Source organism: Dromaius novaehollandiae, chromosome 14 (genome assembly GCF_036370855.1).
Source record: "Dromaius novaehollandiae isolate bDroNov1 chromosome 14, bDroNov1.hap1, whole genome shotgun sequence".
Lineage (NCBI taxonomy): Eukaryota > Metazoa > Chordata > Aves > Casuariiformes > Dromaiidae > Dromaius > Dromaius novaehollandiae.
Window position 1 is genome coordinate 6,928,911 of NC_088111.1, and position 19,284 is coordinate 6,948,194.

General features: G+C 50.5%; 1 protein-coding gene across 1 annotated transcript in view; it reads left to right on the forward strand.

The window, feature by feature from the left end:
- ADAP1 (ArfGAP with dual PH domains 1) overlaps positions 1–19,284 on the forward strand; it is an 81,280-nt gene that overhangs the window by 49,305 nt on the left and 12,691 nt on the right. Inside the window, exons 5-6 of the mRNA XM_064520224.1 lie at positions 11,264–11,376; positions 15,301–15,447. Coding sequence (XP_064376294.1) covers positions 11,264–11,376; positions 15,301–15,447 — 260 coding nt within the window. The remainder of the gene's footprint in view (positions 1–11,263; positions 11,377–15,300; positions 15,448–19,284) is intronic.

The window sequence follows — 19,284 nt, forward strand, 5'->3', positions numbered from 1 at the left end:
CCATTCCTATGGCTGTGGTTCGAGCAAGGGCTGTGCTTCAAACCTAGGCTGCTAAATGTGCGTATGAAAGCCAGATCTTTGGGTGTTTCCCAGAGCTTTGCAGTCGTTTTGAGCGGAAACCTCAGTACCATATAGGTTGGCTTAGCCCGTCTGTGGTGCATATTGGTGCTGAAGCCTGCTGTAAAGGCTCATTGCTTATCTCTGCGTCTTTCAGGGTCTCACTGCTTTGCCGTGGGAGAGTGGGGTTTTACACCTCTGCACTCATCCATGTAAATTTGTGCATCAGCAGAGAATGAGCCTTGCCCGCAGGGAGAAGCAAGGGAAGGCTTTGTGCCAGCACGTGCCTTGGCCCGGCGAGGCCCCGCTCCCCGGCGTGGGGCGGGAGTGCCTCCGCGCATCTGTTGAGCGTTTCGGTGCTTTCTGCATAAAAGTTGGTGTGGCTGCGCACGAGGCTGTGTGTGCGTTTGCCTTCGCTCCCCGGAGGTCCCCATAGGGCAAGCGCGGTGTGTGGGCGAGACGGGGGAAAAAAGTAGGGAAAATAACGCTGATGGTGGAGGTCCTTCTAGGTGAGCAAGCTGCAGGGGCCTCATGGCCCTGCCGTCCATGTGTCCACCCCACAGTGACCCTCTCCATGTCTCAGCTTGTCTCGGCAAGGCCTTGCACTGTCAGATCGTTTTGTCCTTGCGTCTTTGCTCTGGTGCCTTGAGCCAGTGCTGCTGGCAGTCCTGTTGGCGTGGAGCAGTGGGGAGGAGAAGACAGGGGAAGCCGCATGGAGCTCTGCAAAGCCAGGAACGTAAGCACGTATTTATCCTCTAATAGCATGGTTAGGATCAGCCTGTGCTGCAGACTCCTGAGGGCTTCAGGGGTCTAAATTTCCACGTACAAACCTTCTACAGGGGTGGGGGGTGGGGGGAAAAATCACTCTGTGCCTTGGTTTCCTTTCTGGCCACTTCATCTTCAGTTGCCTCTTTTCTGAATTTAATTGCACAGTGGCTGCAGCAAGGACTTCTTTGGGTGTTCTTGTCTTGCCCAGCAAGGATCCTGAACTCTGGTTTGGGATTGTTCTTGCTCTAAAGCTTCAGCTTCCGACAGGGTAGCACTGTTTTACAGGTACTGTTACGACTTAGTGTTGGGTGCCGATGTTTATGTGCGCTCTTTCCTGGCTTTCCAGACATATCAAGTGCATTCATTGCTGATAAATGGGATAAGCATCATATTGTGAACCTATCAGCTTTCATTTTTTTAATAAAAGATTGCATTCCAAAGATCAAAACCTGAAGGAATTTACCTGTAACTGGAATTTTTCTCTGAGCAGCCAGGATCTCCCAAATGGGCGTATGCAGCTGCCACTCCAAGAGGAAGTATTTGATTTCTGCGTAAAATTAGATTCCACATTCAGTTCTCAGTAATGCAAGCGTAAGGCTTCCAGTAAAGACATTTTCTTTAGCAGAGGATTTTAACATTTCCCAGCAGATACAATCTAATTGCACTGCAGCAGCTAACTATTGTCTTATCTTTAATATGTAAACACGTGCTCAGTAATTAAGTTACCATGGAAGTTGTACTGTATCGATGGTCCATTACAAGATAAGCTGATAAAAGGGAGGATGTGTCTGGGCTCCCTTCCCTGCAAACCAAATCTGACATGCCTGCGATGGTCAAAGACTCAGGAACGTCATGCTTTAGTGTCGTCTCCCAACGCTTGGTCTCACGTGGCGTTTTCAGGGGAGGTTAGCGCTCGCTAGGAGACCAGCTTTTCCAGGAGTCGCTCTTAAAAGGAGGTTTGAGGAATTGAGATATGCCGTGGTGGCATCGTCTGGCCTTTGCATCCCCTCGCCTCGTGGCCCCACGGCCGGAGATGGCCCCTTCCTGCTGCCGGGAGCTGGCAGCTCCCGTCGCCCTGCGCCTCGCGCGGGGGCATCTCGTGCGTCTTGTCCCCTCTGCGCTCCACCAGCGGCAGGGCGATGTGACACCACCCAAGGTACCTTCTGGGAGTACTAATGACTATATTAATTTCTTTGTCACCTGAGAGCTTCTCTGCAGGGAGTCATAACATGTGATTAAAGAAACCAGTTAAAAACAGCTTAGGAAGCTGGATTAGATACATGATCTCTTATTATGTTTCCTTTCAGCTGACAAGTCGGTGAAAGAAGGGGGGTCCGGATTACACGGGGAAACATCAGAATTGACAGAAGTGTTTTCTGACTGTTAGGCTTAGTGGTGTCATGGACGATTTTAATCAGATTTAAATGGTGGCAAACATCACAAGCTTAATGGATTTCAGCTTTATTATTGGAGCTTTGCTTCGAAGCAATTTGGATTTTCAGCTGTGAGCCAGCGATGCAAGTGTATTCGCGATGGCATTAAAAGGGACTGTTATCCCAGGGACTGACCTTGCATTTAAATGCCACATGCCTACGTTTGAGGACAGAGCTAGTCGTCTTTGCATCAAACTCCAAACCTGGATGTGTAGTTAAGCTCTGTCCCATGTTTTTCCATAGAGACAGGGTGTTTGGCTCCATTTCACACGTCGATCCCCAGCAGATGGGTAGCTGAACAGATATTTTCCATTTCAAAGGTTTTGTTGTTGCTCCAGATGAAGCAAAATGACACTACACTCTTGCAGTGATCTGTCGAGTTGGTTGGTTGGTTTGTTTTGCACACTTGGCTTCCACCTCAAAGTTATCCTAAGTATGGTCTAAAATGGCCTCTACCCTTCCTTTTAGAGGTGACGGGTTTCTCTCCCGGAGCTGCCTGTAGTTAGCATTTGCCTTGGCTGTGCTCGGCCACCACCGAGAGCTGTGCCAGCTCCGTGTGATCTGACCAGAGAGGGATCAGAGTCTCCGGGGGCACTGACACCTGTGTTTCCGCACAGCCTCGACACTGCCTCACATCCAGGCTCTCCGGGTGGCTTTTTTATGCTGTGGGAAAAGACTCCTTGCGAGACATCAGTGTTGAAGAGGGCTTTGTAAAATGTGTTCCACTTTGCTCCAAGGATTGGTGATGGGAGACAAGTTTGTACTTCCAGCTCTCGCAGATTGGCTCTAACCACATTTCTCAATGGCAGAAGTCTCTGTTTCCTGGCAGTTGCTCGGTGAGGTCTGTCCAACTGCATGGTGCTCCCAGTCCTGCAAGAGTAGGTGGAGGGGGAAGAGGAACACAGGCATTTTTCAAGTTCCCATTAGAGGCAGCATGTGGCATTGTTCCCTTCATCAGCAAAGGGAAATGCACGTGTTTCTACTCCGTTGTGGTTTCTGTGCCATCTGAAACCACAGACCTGAGGTTTCAGGTACTTCCAGCACTGAACTGAACATTAATAACGATGTCTTCCCCCAGAAGGCCAAGGAGATGTCTGTAACACGGTATCTCAATCATGTTCGAAAGCCTGGCTTTCGGTGTGATGTAGCTCTTCAAGCACTAATTGCCTTTGATTAAGTCAATCATTTGCAGAGTGAGTGGGTTAATTGGGTATTGTGGAAGCTATCAATCTAATCAGCTGCTTGCATCCATAGCTGAGGCGCTGCAATGCAGCAGGACAATAATTGTTTTATGAGCTCCTGGAAGGCAGCAGAGGCAGACTGGATGGCAACAGGAAACCCTTTTCTGCAAAATGGCCTTTAGGAAAGGTAATTTGCATGTTAAGTGCTCATTAGGAGAGGACTGATTGATTAAGCGCTAGGAAATTCACTCCTTGAAAATGTGTGTGCATAAGAAAACGGTTGGTGTTGGTGCATGGACACGTGGACATCCCCAGAATGCGTTTGCTGAGCTCGGATTGACGTGAGGAGCGCGTGCTCGGTCTTGGGGGGATGAAGAGCCCGCGCGGGGTGGCAGCCGGGGAAATGGGGGGGGGATCCTGCTTAGCGAGGGAGCAGGAAAGCATGAGACACGCCGTCTGCATGTAAGGTGCTCTGGTGCGTCTCGAGCTTGTCCCAGCTGTGCTTCCAGGGCAAAGAGACCGGCTGGTTTCCAGGATCCCTCAGCATTTGCTCATTCGCCCTGTGCTGAGACTTTGATTTACAAAGCACTGAACTGCACTTGAATGGTAGCAATTCTTGCTTGCTTCCCAGCTGGCCCTTGTAGTTAGTGCCCTAGAGGGAAAAAATACATATCTCGTTAGCAAACCTCTGAGGTCCCCTCTTCCTCCTGCACAACACGTGGGTGCTGACATCTCCAGTACATTTGTATCTGCACCAGTGAACATGGAACCAGCAGTACGTGTATTTACTTGGAGATGGCTGTACAGTTATTTGCAGGGAAGTTATGAGCTCTTAGCGCAGCTACAGACAGGGAAGAAAAAGCTGATGATATTATGCAGCAGACCAGTGGTCCAGCTGCAGCTTTGCCTGCAGACTCTCAGTTGACTGACCAGCCTTGATGAGACTCGTTACTTCAGGGGACTGTCCCTGTTTGTTGGGAGGACAGGTTTGTTTCTGAACAAAGTCTATAAGAATATTTTTCACTAAGTGTTTTTATTTTTGATTGGAATGCAAATGCTTAAAAAATCAAATTGAAGCCACTGAAATATTTTGCTTTGATGGTGGCCAAATGCTGTGGAAAGAAATAGTATTACAACTTACAGCGATCAAACCAAACGATTTCAACTGATACAGCCAGACAAGAGGTTTACAGCTTTTTGCAACAGCGTTCAAAGCTCTGCCCGGTCAGCAGGGGAGTCTTCAACGCTTAGCATATACCTTCTTCTCGGTCCAGCATGCTGCTTCATGGACAGCACAGCTTATTTCTGAAGGAAGTATTCTTCAGTCTCTTTCTGCTAAAAGGAGGATGTGACATTCGATGTCACTTGCAGTCTGGTATGTCAGGGATTCTCCAGTCAGTTGCTTCAAATAATTATGCAATTCCTTAACCTCACAGAAAAAGCAGACACATCATTTGCAGTAAGTACCTACCTACTGCTCTAGTTTAATTAACATCTTATAATGTTAATATTAGCAGACTACTAGGCTTCTGACATACAGCAGAAGTGGCAATATATACTCTGTAATTTTAGCAGTGAAGTGATGTAGTTGTATTTAAATCTTCCTCTTCATCTCCAAAGCTGTGAATTGGGGTCAAAGCACTTTGCCTGACTGCTCAGAGGAAAGGAAATTATTTCCGTAGGTGGAGGTGTCCAGCCCCAACTCCAGAAAAATGTGATTACATGTACCAGTGATTTCTTTTTCTATTTCAGTCTCCCATGCTTTGTCTTGTAGTGAGACCAGAAGGAGAGAAACAACAGAGTGCACTATTGGCTTTGTTGCTGTGCTCAGCTTTGGATGCATTAACATGCTGCTCCTAAAAGCCTTGCACCAGGCCTGGTTTTACCGCTGAGGTTGGAGCTTCACAGGAACAAGCAGTTCTGATACCTGTTTCCAGGTGACCTTGCAAAATAAATGTGCCAAAGGAACTGAGGAGCAGATGTGGTTTAATCCCAAGTTTATAATGCTTTCCTTGGGATGAAAGAAAGAAAAGTCCATGCATATATTTTTTTCAAGCCACTGAATCTGATTTTCTCACAACGTTTTTTTTTTTCTTTTCTTTTTTTCTCTGAGAGCAAAAGTTTGAATCAAAATACTGGTACTTCTTATATTCCAAATTCTCAGAAAGACAAAAAAAGGGGGGGGGGGGAGCATCGTTAACAAAGCACCATAGCAGCTTTCTGAGGTGGGGAAGTAGCAATGTCCCTGGTTTTAAAGAGAGGGAACTTGAACAAAGTGCAGGGGGAAGTCAGCTGGAAAGACGGCGTCTGCATTGGGCTGCCTTGCCCGAACATCCTCCGCCTTGCTTCCTCTGCGCCTCCTGCGCCGTGGGAAAGCTGGTGCAGAGCGGAGCACCCAGTAGCTGCTGCCGTTTTTAAACACGGCTTGGAGAAGCTTCGGGCACGGTGGTCCTGAGCTAACCCAGGGCCCTGTCGTGGCTGCTTTTTGGTGAACCCGTTTAGTGACCCAGTTTTCTTTTCCCAGTAGAGTTTTAGCTGCCATTTAACCTTGGAAACTATGTAACGGGTCAAAAATACCCATTGTGGCTGTGTGGTTTCAGGTTATGCTAGATGCCATTTGTTCGCTAACTTTGTCACAACTGCATGGTGTTTTTTTTAATAAATGTCGCAGGTTTGTGCCAGAACTGCCTGCAAAAGCAAGCGATTGATTTTTCTTTTTGGCAGACAGCTTAAGTGCTGCAGAAAACTCAATGGCTGAACAGCCATCGCGTTAGCAACCCAAGAGCGGTTTCTCTAAAGAGAGCCTGCGGGTCCTGACCTGCAGCTCTTTGTCAGGCGATCTTTCTGGCTGCAACGGCTGGGTGCTCGTGGTCGAGCACGGCGACGACGGCAGCCGCATCCTTTGCTCTGCGCTTTGGGAAAGGAAGCAGATGTGTAGGCAGGGCTGTGCCGGGCACCGGCGAGCAGGGCAGGGCTGCCCGTCAGTTTGCTTCGTTGTAAGCAGAGCAGCCCTCACGAAGGCGAAGTCTGAATTTGGCCGGATATCTCTAAATATGAAGCCGTTGCTAAGGCGGTGCAGCCCACAGAGAGGAGGAGAGCTGGTTTAGGTAGACACCGGTCCAGCTCTGGTGTCCTCCAGCCTGAGATCTGCTCCCCACTCAGCCTGCTGCGAGCGTCTTCTCTGAAACCCTTCTCTAGCTGTTTTCAAAATTTTTTAGAACCAGACATTGAGGACACGTCTTGCCGACATGCTCTTTGCCTGGGGAACCTGGATGAGTTCATGTTCAGTTCAAGTCCAATTCATCGTGTTTAGCGCTTACCAGTGTTGACAGGGGTGCAGACAGCAGACTTGGGCAGAGCAGAGCAGCTCCTGAGGACACAGTCCTGAAGGAAGGAAGAAAGAAAAGAAGCAGCAAAAGCTTTATGAAAATCTGTACCAGAGTATAACAAAATTAGCAGCTGGCTTTGTCAGAGCAGCCAGGAGCTCTTTTGCAGAGACGATCATTCTGGAGAGAGACGGCATGTGAGCTAAGGAAAGAGATAACACTTAGGGGTTTTTAGTTTTGTTTTGTGTTTAATTCTCCCTTGGAATGGAATTCAAATACTGTATTTTGCCACAAAGAGTTGGAAAGAGGAGATGAAAATGATAAAATGTTCCTATATAGGAGGGCAGGGAAACCGAGGTTTCCAATCTGACTTTGACACTAGTGCATAGCATTGTCCTGGGCAGCTCACCAAGCCTGTGTGCTTCCCTGTCTGAATGTAAAACCATCTGCCAGGGGTGGAAGCTAGGTGGAATTTGCAAATTTGCAATTATTGGGGAAATGCAGAATAGTTTTATTCTTTAACCCGTAAGAAAAATCACCAAAAAGGTAGTGGGGAGGGGAACAAATTTAGTAAGAAATGACTGAAGCATCCCTTACACATAATACCAGTCAGATATCTGTAATGAAACACTCAAGATGAATGAGTGAATGAGACCCACAGCCAAAATTTCTGGAGCTGAGCTCCTCTGCGGCGTTGGCTGCTGAGAGCTGAGCAGCTCCGATCCCTGCTCTCTGTGACCAGCACACGCTGCTGAACTGAATGAATGCCAGGCGGGGATTTTTGAAGGAAAAGATGGGCTTTTCTTCTGTTTCACCTTGCATTTGTATTTGGAAATGTCACTGGCCTACATGCGTTGTCTCTCTTATTTGACACCAGTGTCCTTCCCTCCAACTCCAGCTTCTGCCCAGCCTCCCGTGGGATGTCGGTGTCTCCCCGACGCCAGCCGCAGCGGCGCGGCTGAGAGGCTCTGAAGCTGTCTCTCCGGTTTAATGGAATGAATAGAAATGGCTTTTGAAGTACTCTCCCGTTGCTCCAATTGGCTCGGCGCTAAGTATTGGCACCCTTCAGGAAATAGCAACTGTCTGTCCTTGGTTTCTAAACCGCACAGAGCGGCTTTGAGGACAAGCTGCTTAACATTTTGCTATTCAAGAGAGCAGTCGGCAAACGCCAGCCGTCGGAAGCCAGGAAGCATCTCTGCCTCATGTTAAGCAAATCTTGCATTTTATAAACATATCAGCCAGGCATCACCTACTGCCTGCCTGTCTGCTGTCAGCAGCCTCGGCGAGAGGGCCGTTGCTCCTCTTCAGAGCTGCTGTGTCCCGCGCGCCGGGGCCTGGCAGGTAGCTGGGTCTGACTCAGGATCTCTCAGAGCTTCAGATCCCCGCAAAGATGAGAATTAATTCATACCACAGCAGCGATAAGGGTCCCAGGGCATCTCTCGGTGCCTTTTGTGCTCCTTTGTCGGATGCTGCTGTCCTTGGCTAGGTTTAGCAGCTTGCTTGGCTGCTCGAATAGCTGCTTCCCCTTGCTCAAATTTTGGAGTGGGATAATTCTGCTTGCTGTGGACTGTTCTTTCTGATATTGCAAGTGTCTTCCACAGGTTAGTCATGTCTTCTCAGCAGAAAAACTACGTAACAAGCCCATAGCTGGAGTTTGTGTAGGGTTGAATTTGTCATTTTAGTTGACTGAATTAGTAAGTTCTGCTCTTGGTTTTGGTGAAGTCTCTTCCAAGCCTGAAGCAAGTGAAGGCCCCTGGGTGGAGCAGAGCCACAGCTTTGCACCTGTAACTCTGCTGATGTATCTGATGGCAGTTTGCTGGATTACAGGGTGTGAGGATCCACGCTGCTGCCTGCAGAAAGAGTATCAATGCTGCCCTCGGAGCTGCGTGTGTCCCACGCTTGCCAGCTGGGGCCGTAGGACAGTCGTCAGGATGTCAGCTGTCCCAGGGGAGCAGGCTCATGGACACAGGATGCTGCTAAGCCCCCTTTGCTGGGAGATGCACTGGTTTGGTCCAGAATTGCTCCGTGGACCGTTTCAGTATCAAAGTCACTGAGACCAGCCCCAAGGAAGCAAAGGGAACTGGGCAGATCAACATATCGACTGATTCAGTTAACACACAATCGAATCGCTCGAGTGTTGGACCCTTGGTGGCAGATGTGGGGTCTGGGCGATCCTTAGGGTCCTTCCCAGTCCTCGTTTCTCGTTCTGGCTGTAGTGCGATGACAGGGGTGGTTGCTGCCTGTGGGACCTCAGTGGGTTCAGGCCGTACGGGCTGCGCGGGATGTCTCCAAGCCGCGGCGAGCAGCCGGGGGCAGAGCGGGGTGGCCACCCCGGACCTGGCTGGCCGATGGCTGATGACATTCAGGGCTGGCACCAGGGCTGGTGTGGCTGCTCCCAGCTGGAGGGACTCCCTGTTAATGGGGGCAACGGATGGCAGGCATGCTGGCTGCGTAGGGCCTGTGGGTGTCCAGAACGGGAAAGCTGTAAATAGCTCATGAGAGCAGGGTGCCTGGGGCTGCGGGAGGAGAACCCGTGTGCTGCCTCCTGGGCGGCACCTCTGGGAGGGCAGCGTGAGGCCCCGCGTTTTTCAATAAAGCCCTGCTGCAACATATGACCCATATAGAATAAAAAAGCAAAGGAAAAGCTGCCGACAGCTTTAAATGCTTCCACTGCTGACATCTGTATCAAGTTATGAGCCGTCCTGCGTTCCGGCAGCCCGTGCACGGGTCAGATTTATGGTGTGCACTGTAGTTAGCATTCAGCATTAGCAGCAGCACAGCTTCTACCGTCGTGTTTATTTATGCCAGACGTCGATGGCTTTGCCTAACAGCCAGTCAAGGCCTCTCTGAGGATCTGGAGAAAGCATTTGGCTTAGGGGTGCATAAACACAGACCAAAGAAACAGGTATTTTGGCTATCAGCAAAGACACATTTAGCTGGATGGGCACCTTTGGTTTGGTTAGCAGCTTTAGCAGTTGTCTGTGTCACTCTTTTCTTTCTGTCTTCTCTGATGTTTAAATGCATGTGTGTGCGTGCAATTCTTTTTTTTTTTTTTTTGGCTTTAGGTTTTTCTCACATGGAAACATTTTATACAGCCTGTACCAATAGAGTCAGCATTGAGGAGCTGGTTGAGGGGATTTTGCACATCTTTTTGTCTGTGGTTTAAATAAATCCTACATGAGGGTGGACGACTGTCTGGAAAATGGGTTGAATAAGGAATTTCTGTACCTCACTGATTCATAACATGCATGCGAAGGGCAGGCTGCCTGCTGAGGCCATAGCCACTTTGGGCATTAAGAAAGGTTTAGTTACTTAGTTGTAAGTTGTTATAAACATAAAACCTTTAACTTTTAAATCCTAGCTCCTGGGAAACAATAACAAAAGCCTAAAAAGAGTGAAACTAAGAGAGAAAGGCAATGCTCTTTTAGTGGAGCTTTTATATAATTATGTCCTAAATAAATGGAAGAAAACCATCAAGGTGCCATGTTAATATTCACAAAGCTTGCATGAAAGAGTTCTTGGGATTTCTTTATTTTTGAAGCATATTAAAATAGGGACATCAATTAAACTCGTTGCGAGATAATTTGCGTGTTGTGCCTGTTGCGCGTTGCACATGCCGGCATTAATGAGTTGTAATCACTTTTCTTATTTGAGGTGTTCAGGTTTTAGAGCTTAGATTCTTTCCTTTTTTCTCTTTCTCTGGCTCTTTTGATTTTTTTAAGTAAGGCGCACGTATTTTAGATAGCGTTTTCCATGAGCAGCCAGTCCACCCACAGGACTGATCCCCAGGGAAACGGAGCAGGTACGGCTTGGCCAGCAGCCGTGCGAGCTCCCTGGGACTGTCTGGCCAAAGCGTCTGGGAGCTGCATGACCCAGCTCGGCGGGGAGAAGGTGCTGAGTCTGGCTCAGTCAAAGTGTGCTGAAGGCAGTGGAAAGAACTGCAAGTGTTTTTCCCCTTTTCTGTGTCAGAAATGTCTTTCAGAAGACTCTCACTGGCTTCAGCGGGGCTGCAGCAGCTCCCCTCGGAGCGGGCTGCCAGCAAAGGCACGCAGCTGCCCGGTGCGGTTTGCCGTGATACGGACAGCTATCCTCTGGCAACCGCTCCAAAACCTCCTTGAGTAAATCGAGTAATGAGTAAACTGAGCATCGTTCCTGGGGCCAGGAGTGGTGGCGAGGGTTGTCCTGCGGGAGCCCTTGGAGGGCCACAGCCTGGCTTGTAAAGCCTTCGCCTGCGTTGCCGAGTGCGATGCACAGCGCGAGTCCCCCTTCGCCCGCCACCTCGCAGCATCACGGCGCGGTGATCTGTGAAAGACGTGCTTTTCGCAAGATGTGAAAAAGAGCAAGAGTGGAGCGAGATGGGCAAATAGGAGGGAGAAGGCCTGTTTCTGTCAGTCCACATGTGCATTTCGTCTGCTTGGTTTTCATGTTCTCCTTTTCCCAGTCTCTTTTTAAATGAAGCATTTTATCCCTGGTTCTCAACAATTCCTTTCTGCTGCAGGATACCGAGAAGGATTTCTGTGGAAGAGAGGACGTGACAACGGACAGTTCTTAAGCCGAAAATTCGTGTTATCAGAGAGGGAAGGTGCACTGAAGTACTTCAACAAAAATGACGTGAGTTCCTGGGCTTGCTGTGTGGGGACAGGGGATCACAACTGTACAGGCATTTTTGAACGAACCATTCCCAGGCCACCATTTTATTGTATAGAGTCACAGAGATTTCATAAGCTTCAAGTTGCTGCTTGCTCTAGGACGAAGGGCCCTAGGTACAGTTTACCAGTCTCTTTAACGGGATATGGCCCTTCAGCTGCTCTTGCTTCACCACCACAGTCATGGTGAGACGCCCTCACGGACTGCTTTACGTGCTCCTGCTCTGTTGCCCCTTAAAGTAAAAAAGACTTTTCTTAAACCACCAATGAAGGAGTTTTTCTCAGCTCTAGCTCCGTGTGATCCATTTGACATGGATTTTGTGTTTGTGGCTAGCTTTGCTGAAGGTGGAACCACCTCACAGTGAGGCAGTGGCACCTACCCCACATTTTAGGTGGAAGGGGGCATCTGAAAGCCAGTGTCTGCTTGCAGCCTGTGGCCTGTGTCCAACCGAGTTACAGAAGGGGTAGAGACATCGCAGATCCCTCAGTGTCCTTGAAACGCTCCTTAAAGAACGTGGCAAACAATCCAGAGGGAAAGGCCTCAGGTTCTTCTATTCCAGGGTCAGGCTATGGAAGCATTTTGTCTTTTTCCCAGAGCAGATTTCATCTATTGTAAGTGAGATATGGAGCTATTACCATGAAAATTGCATTTGTGATGAATGGATAGAAACTCTACTATTCCGCAGCACATAACAGAGGAAGCCAAGGTGTTTCCTGTGACCTTTCCATCTCCCCTGAAACCCTCGATGTGTCTTACTTATGGAGAGCCCGATGCCTCGAAGCATGCAGGGGCAAGTCAGCAGGATAAAGCTGGTGGCTGCCTGAGCCGCTGTCTGCGGCCTGGGGCCCACCTCTGCATTTAGGAGATAACAGCATCGCCCGATGCATTAGGGTGAAGCAGGGTTATGTGAACCCACTGAATAACAGCTTCCCCCCATAGGCAGAGACAGAGGCGTGGTAGCGGATACTACTGTGCTTCATCCCGTGAGCTCTTTTGTCAGCTTCTCGCACTCTTTCTCACACCCTTTTTCTCACAGTCTTTCCCCTAAGGCAGAAAGTTTGTCAGCCTCAGCCTGCTTGGCCCCACAGCCCTGCGCGGGGATGTAGAAGTGCAGCTCTCCAATTTGCGGTGTAGGCGCGTAGGGCTGTTAGCTGGCTTGGTTTGTGGTGTCGGCAGTGGGTTGTGATGGTCGTGCCAGGACAGGAGGTGAATCGGGACGGACCATCAGTACCAGGGCGGTTGTCTGTCCTCCCTCCCCACCATCCTCCCTCTTCAGCACTAATTCTCTTGTGCTGTTATCCTCATTTGTTGCCGTTTTGTGTCAGGGCCGTGGTAGCCATACGAGCTTCCTGTGACAAGCCACAAGCTCCAATAAAACAGTGACAGCGGCCCAGACTGAACCACCAGCAAGTTTTCTAAAATACTTGGTGCAATTGTCGCACTGTGTTGGGGAGTCATTTGGCTACACTGTGCCGAGGTGGGGATTCCACCACACTTCTCCACTCCCAGCCGCCAGCTGAAATGGATAGCTCTGTCCTCCTCCTCAGCTGTGCGTGTGTGGTGCAGTTGTGTCTTGCGGGTGGGAGAGCGCCAGTCATTACCAAGGGAGAAGTGAAAGTCCCAGCAGCCCTGATCCAGTTGCTATTAACTGCTTGAGTAGTTCAAAGTTGTACTTTGTGTCAACCAGAGCCGTAGTGGGAACTGCACTGTCTAGACACATCCTCTTTGCTGGGATTTCCCCACCTCGGTCGTCCACGGCGGCTTTCATTCCACGGCAAGTCCCCAAGTTCCCAAAGCTGCACTTGCATCTTCTCTAGGGCAGGGACTTCTGCTTGGTGCTGGGGTGCCACAGTCTGGCTGCGTGACCATCTGTGCTGCGAGAGCTTCTGCCGCGGTGCAGATCAGGCTCGTGGTGTTGACAGCGAGACGGGGGTGTGTGGCACCTGAATCACAGCAAAACCCCAAGAACAGCCACGCAAAAAGACGGCCACTGCCGCTGCTTTGCCTGCTCGCAGTCTTTATGCAGTGCAGCTGACGGGATGCAGGTGCCATCCCAGGACTGTGCCCTGGGCGATCCAACTGCCACGTCCCCCTCTGCCGCCTGCCTTCCCCTGCGGTGGAGGAGCTTGTGCGGTGAAGAGCTAGTGGCTCTAGTGAGAAATATTCTTCTGTTTCTTGATGTTTGTAGTCTTATTTCTTGATGCTTCGGGTGTTGCGTGCCTGTGTCAGGCGGTGGGTAACGCACCTTTCTACCTGCAGCTTTGACTGTCATCACCAGCCCACTGCTGGGACAACTGCTCGTTCAGACTTGGTCACTGAGCTGGTCTTGGCCTGTTCCAGCCAGGGAGGACCAACTGTTCAAGCACCACAGGGAGCAGAGGGCTCTGAGGGCAGAGAGATGCAGTTTGGCCGTAATCAGCAACCAGCAGGTCCGTGCTGTAACTCTGCACCCATAGAGGAGCCCAGGAGGTTATGTCCCAGTCTTGGCAGGAAGGTTTGTGGTGATGGTCTGTTGAAGCTCCTTCCATGGTCTCAGGCAGCCCTTGAGAGAGCAGAAGCCTTCTCTGTTTCTGTGAGTGTGCACACACACGTGTGTATCTCTGTTCTCAGAGCTTCCAGCGATAGCTCTGATGTACGTAAGGTACGGAACGGCTTTGAAGCTAGTCAGATCCCAAAACCATAAAGCTGGTTAACTCCCTTTAAAAAATCCATATGGTTTTGTCCCCATTAAAGCAGAATAAAGAGACATAAACATGTCCAAATGCCACCTGGCTTCCAGGGAGTTAGAGCCTCTCTCACCCATACCTGGAGTGCTGCTGTCTGGAGACTGCTGGCTTCATGTCTGGGTTGATTCATGTCCACTGAGAGGGCAGGAATTGGTTTTCAGGGATGGTTTCATCTACTTAATTTCAGGTGTAAATCAGGGGGCTTAGTGTGGCCTAAAACTGGTGTTGCCAAGAGCATAATCTTTATTTCTCAAGACTTTTTACTCACGTTTGGCACTTCACTTCTCTGTGCAGTCCTAGAAGGGTGCTAAATTTCTAGACATATTTTGTAGGAAGACAGACTGCACTGCAGAAATTCGAGAGCTGCCACCGAGGGAGCAGGTGGGACTGGTGCTTGCAAGGGCTTGATCCAGACTCACGGATGGGCTAAGCGACCCTGTTGGTGGGCTGTAGGGCATATATGTTTTTGTCTCTCAGGAGAGTACCCAGTTTGGAGGGTAAACTGCGGAGCCAAGCCAGAGGCCAATAGCTCGTGTGAGGGGATGGGGCTGGTGTGGAGATGGGCATGGTGTGTCCTGCCAGCCTAGCTCCCGGGCTTGCGGGATAATGTTTGGTCCTTCTAGGGCAAGGACAAACTGGCTGAGGGTGCTTGGGATGCAGAAAACGTCCTGGCCTGTTAGTTAGCAGTCTGCTTTTATTTTGTCTGGCTGAACATTTTTCTTTCTCCTTTAATAGGGCTCATCCAGGTGTAAATACTGGCCATTTAGCCTGAGGTGAAAAGGCTGGAGGAGATGTAGGAGTCAGGAGATGGTTGAAAAGAGGCTGGGAGAGGAGGCATGCCAAAATAGCTTGTCTGTATAGCACAAAATCCTGACTTGAAACCTGGCCCATCCATCCTGCTTCTGGGCTGAAATCTTTCTCCCCTTTCTGAACATTATATGAACTCTGCTGAATTTCCAAAACAGAAAAAGGGTTTCCCAGGCTGTCAGAAACCACTCGTTGTTGGCTCTGAAAAAATCTCTGCTATATTAGCACCAGGCAGTTTTGGGGGCTGGTCATTTTTTAGCTAATGGCCTCAATCAGGATTTTTTTGACAAAGTGAACTGCTTGTGTGTCTGAAAGCTGATTCTCAGGTGTTTGCTCACTCAGCTGTGTTTTCCAGGCAAAAGAACCCAAAGCAATTATGAAGATTGAACATTTAAATGCGACTTTCCAGCCTGCAAAAATAGGGAACCCGCATGGACTACAGATCACTTACTTGAAGGACAATAGCACAAGGAACATCTTTGTCTATCATGAAGATGGCAAGGTGAGAGTGCGGAGGTAATGAGAAAGGTTTGTTTGCGGTCCTGATGCTCCACAGAGCCACTGGCCATGTCACACCAAACTCTGATCAAGCCATGAACTGCTGTGGATGTGGGAGGAATCAGGGTAAGGGATGCACAACCAGCTTCAACCATATTTGTCGTGTCCTGGCCTATGGACTTCCAAGCACAAAGACTGCAAACCTGCTCTTTTAAATAATAGGAAGCAAATGGAAAGGAATAGAAACAGCTTTCCGGGAGTGTTTGAGCAGAGGAGGGAACTTGGCAGAAGTTACATGACCATTACAAGCCCGTAATAATGTCTGCCTGTAGACAGCACAGAACTCCAACTTGGACTTGTTTGCCTGTGGCAACTGGCTCTGAGAGCAGTTGGGCTCTTTGTGATGTATCTGTACCCCCCAGTGGGTTCTCCTTGGTTTGTGGATGCAGTCTGCAGTCATAAGCTGGGCTGGGTGGACTAACTCACCCGTTCTGTACTTGGGGCGTGATGTGCTGTAGGGAAGCTCTGTCTGAAAACCCAGCCAAAGCTGACCAGGGTCATGGGTGTTGCGTGGCGCAGCCCGGGAGACAGCACCTGCTGCTGATGGAGGCAGTGATTTCAGTGGCGTTTTGCACTACTTGTTTGGAAGGAGGGGCAGATGCTCCCTTCTTCCCTCGCTTGAAAGGGAATTGCTGTTTCTCTGCTTGCAACAAGACCTTAGGGGCAGAGGCTTTTCTGAGGCAAGCTCCTCTGTACCCAGCGGAGACAAGGTGATGGAGGAAGGAGAGTTGAGCAGACTTGATCTAAGGACTTGCAAGAGGGGAGTGAATTGGACTGAAGGAGAAGTGAATTCGTTGTTTCTCTGCTTGTCTTGTGCTTTCCAAAAGGCAAATGTGCATGTTTGTATTGAACTGCGTCACCTTGCTGTATTCCCATCTTGTGTCTGCGGGGAGGTGTCAGGAAGCAGGGCTCCCGGGCCAGGGACGGTCATTGCATATTGAGGACAGCGGGACACCAAGGCCAGCACAGTGAGACAGGGTGTCAGGTCCCAGCTCTCCTAGAGGGTGTCAGATGGGTGTCAGCCCATAAGGCCACCATGAAGATCAGTGACCAGTCGCCACGATGGCCCTTTGGACTTACCAGCAGTGTGTTTCCGTGGCTGAGTCTCATCTCCACGGATTAGTGTCCGTTCAGAGAGCAGAACTGGGTGGGCTTATAGTGGGTACTGTCTCAGTCTCATTTTCACCTCTTTCCTCCTTTTTTCCCCTCCTCCAAATACTTGGGGCTTACCATAAAGCTTAAGTGGCCTTGGAGTCTGGCACTTAGTCAGAACCTAAAGCTGTCGCATTCATGTCATGCTTACTTTCCTCTGGCTGTCCCAGGGCCTTCATCCTTTGATGTTACCTTCAGCAAAGGGGTCCTGTGTGTCAGGGGGACTTTCTGGGGTCAATCCCGTGCGGGCAGGCATGGCGGGGTTGTGCGCAGCCAGTTCTCCGCTCACCCAGGCACGGCGAGCCAGACAGCTTCGCTAGTGATAAGCAGTCCCTGCTCCTAGCACAGTCACTCGTCTCCAGACAATATAGGCCAAGAATGCCACCAAAAACCAAGGCTTCCTTGGTTTGAAGATGAGCAAAGCTGATCTCTCGTCTGCTATCGCTCCGGTTGTGAGGGAGACCTGGAGGAAGCCTTTTGTGCTGGCAGGGCTGTGCTGCAGAGTTGAGATGTAATTCACGGCTAGTTCAGGTACTCCTGGCAGGAGGACGTCAGTGTGTCAGGTTGGGTTAGTTAGTGCCGTTGCCTGTTTTTGTAATACCGGCTTGTTTTCAAAAATGTGCGTATAACGTATACACATGCACACATACATACGTACAACACACATATGCATAATATACCTATGATGACTGTGTGTCTCTCTGTGTGCTGTTGAATATACAAATATAAAGGAAGGCTTTCTCTTTATATTTGTGTATAAAAAGAAAGCAGTGATTGCTGCTGAAGGCAGGTCTCGCCCCTCGGTAGGGAGGCAGCCCAGCTTGCACCTCTTGATGGCTTCCCGCACAGCGGTTTGGTAGTAGGGCTGTGTCTTCAGCCTTGTGCCCTGGTTCAGCCTGCGTAGCCTCCTCCCCTTGCACCTCGGTCGGGGAGGAGTGCCGCTGTTTCTGCCTCCCAGGCAGCTCCCGAATTTGCCCTGCCCTCCCTGCTCTGTGAGCGAGGAGGTGTGCGAGCCCGCGCCGCGGAGCAGGCAGCCTCGTCACCAGGTGCTGGTTTAACCCAGCACCGTATCGCTCAAGGTGCCGTCAGTTACCTCCTTGGACACAATTTAAACTGAAAAGGAGGAAGAAGCTCTCTTTCCTGCGAAGGACGTGTCCCACCGTCATCCCATTCGGGGTTTGCTGAACTCCAACAGGCCGCTCAGCCCAGCTGCGCGCAGAAGAGCGACGTCCTTCGCCCTGGGGCTGAAAGATGGATGTGGGGAAACCCAGACCAGGAGTGGGGTCAGGAGTTTATTGTCATTTACTTCTGGTTTTAAAATGACCTCTCTGACAGTGGCCCTAGTGGAAGTGCAGTTTGTGAAGTTCAGCCCGTTGCTGTAGGGAGGATTTGCTGGTCTGAACTCACGGTCAAACCCCACGGACGTCGGCAGTCGCTCTGCCTTCACATCCACGGCAGCGACAGGAAGATCTCTGATGTCACCAGTAACTTCTGAGCTGAACTTCTTTAGACTTCCCTGAAACTGTTCTGTCCGCGTGGCTGAGTGAGGGATGAGAAGTTCACGCACGTGGGGTAAGCTTGGAGCCTGGAGGGAGACCGGAGGCTTGGGTGGGATCCACCACTGCGCTGGCTGCCTCCTGCGCTCCCACCATGTCCCACCACGTCCCCTGCTACCCCCGGGCACACACAGCGAGTGCCACCTCCCCCAGGGAAAGTGCTGCCTGCCGCGGTTCGGCCCTCAGCTCGTTACCTGGGGTTTGATCCCTCCCAGCGCAGCCCCGTCACGGCGTGGCCGGCCTCCCACCACGGTGGGACTTCGGGTTTCCTGCCAACGAAGAGCTCAGCGCTTCAGCGTGCTGGGTGCTATCTGCCGCTTGGCTCCTCTGCCGCAAAGCCAGGCACGCCCTGGCGCTTCGGCAGTGTCGGTGGAGCCGGAGGTACTGTGCAAGCCGAGTGTCGGCTCTGACTGTTTTAAAGGGTGTCCGGCAGCCCCTTGTTTCAGTCTCTTCTTTGCATGCTTCCCCGCCAGCAGATGTTTGCAGCAGCCTGGGCTGGACCTAAGGCTCCCTTGGAGCTGGAGATCTCCTTAGCAGCCCTGGTCTGCTGGGGTCACCGCAGGACCTCTGTCCCCTGTCCGTGGCCACAGACCGCGCTTGAGCACAGCCCTTTCGTTTCAGAGGGCTGGGCCTTGGCTTCCTGGCCTCCAGCTGCTGGGGTTCACCCTAAAGTTACAGCAAAACCCCCCTTCCTTCGGTTATCTCTGCCTGCCCTGGTCATGCTGCGTGGGAGGTGGAAACCTTTGGGGACAGAGGCCTTTTACCTGCCCCCAAGTCTCCATCTGGGCAGTGGGAGATGGTGATACGCAACCAGGGCCTTTTGTCTGTAGAAAATGAATATAGAAATAACCTAAAGTGCAGAATTAAAGTAACCAAGTTGTTTGCAAGATGACCAGAGCTCTCTGCATGGCTGGGAGGAGAGGAGAGCAGCGAGGTTTGGAAGAGATGTGTCTTAGGGGCTGAGCCATCAAAACCTGTCCTGATACTTGAACCCGGCTGCACTGGTGCCGCTCCCGACAGCGCAGCACCGGGACGGGAAGCTGTCGGAGCGCGTCTCCCACCGCTCTGAGTTC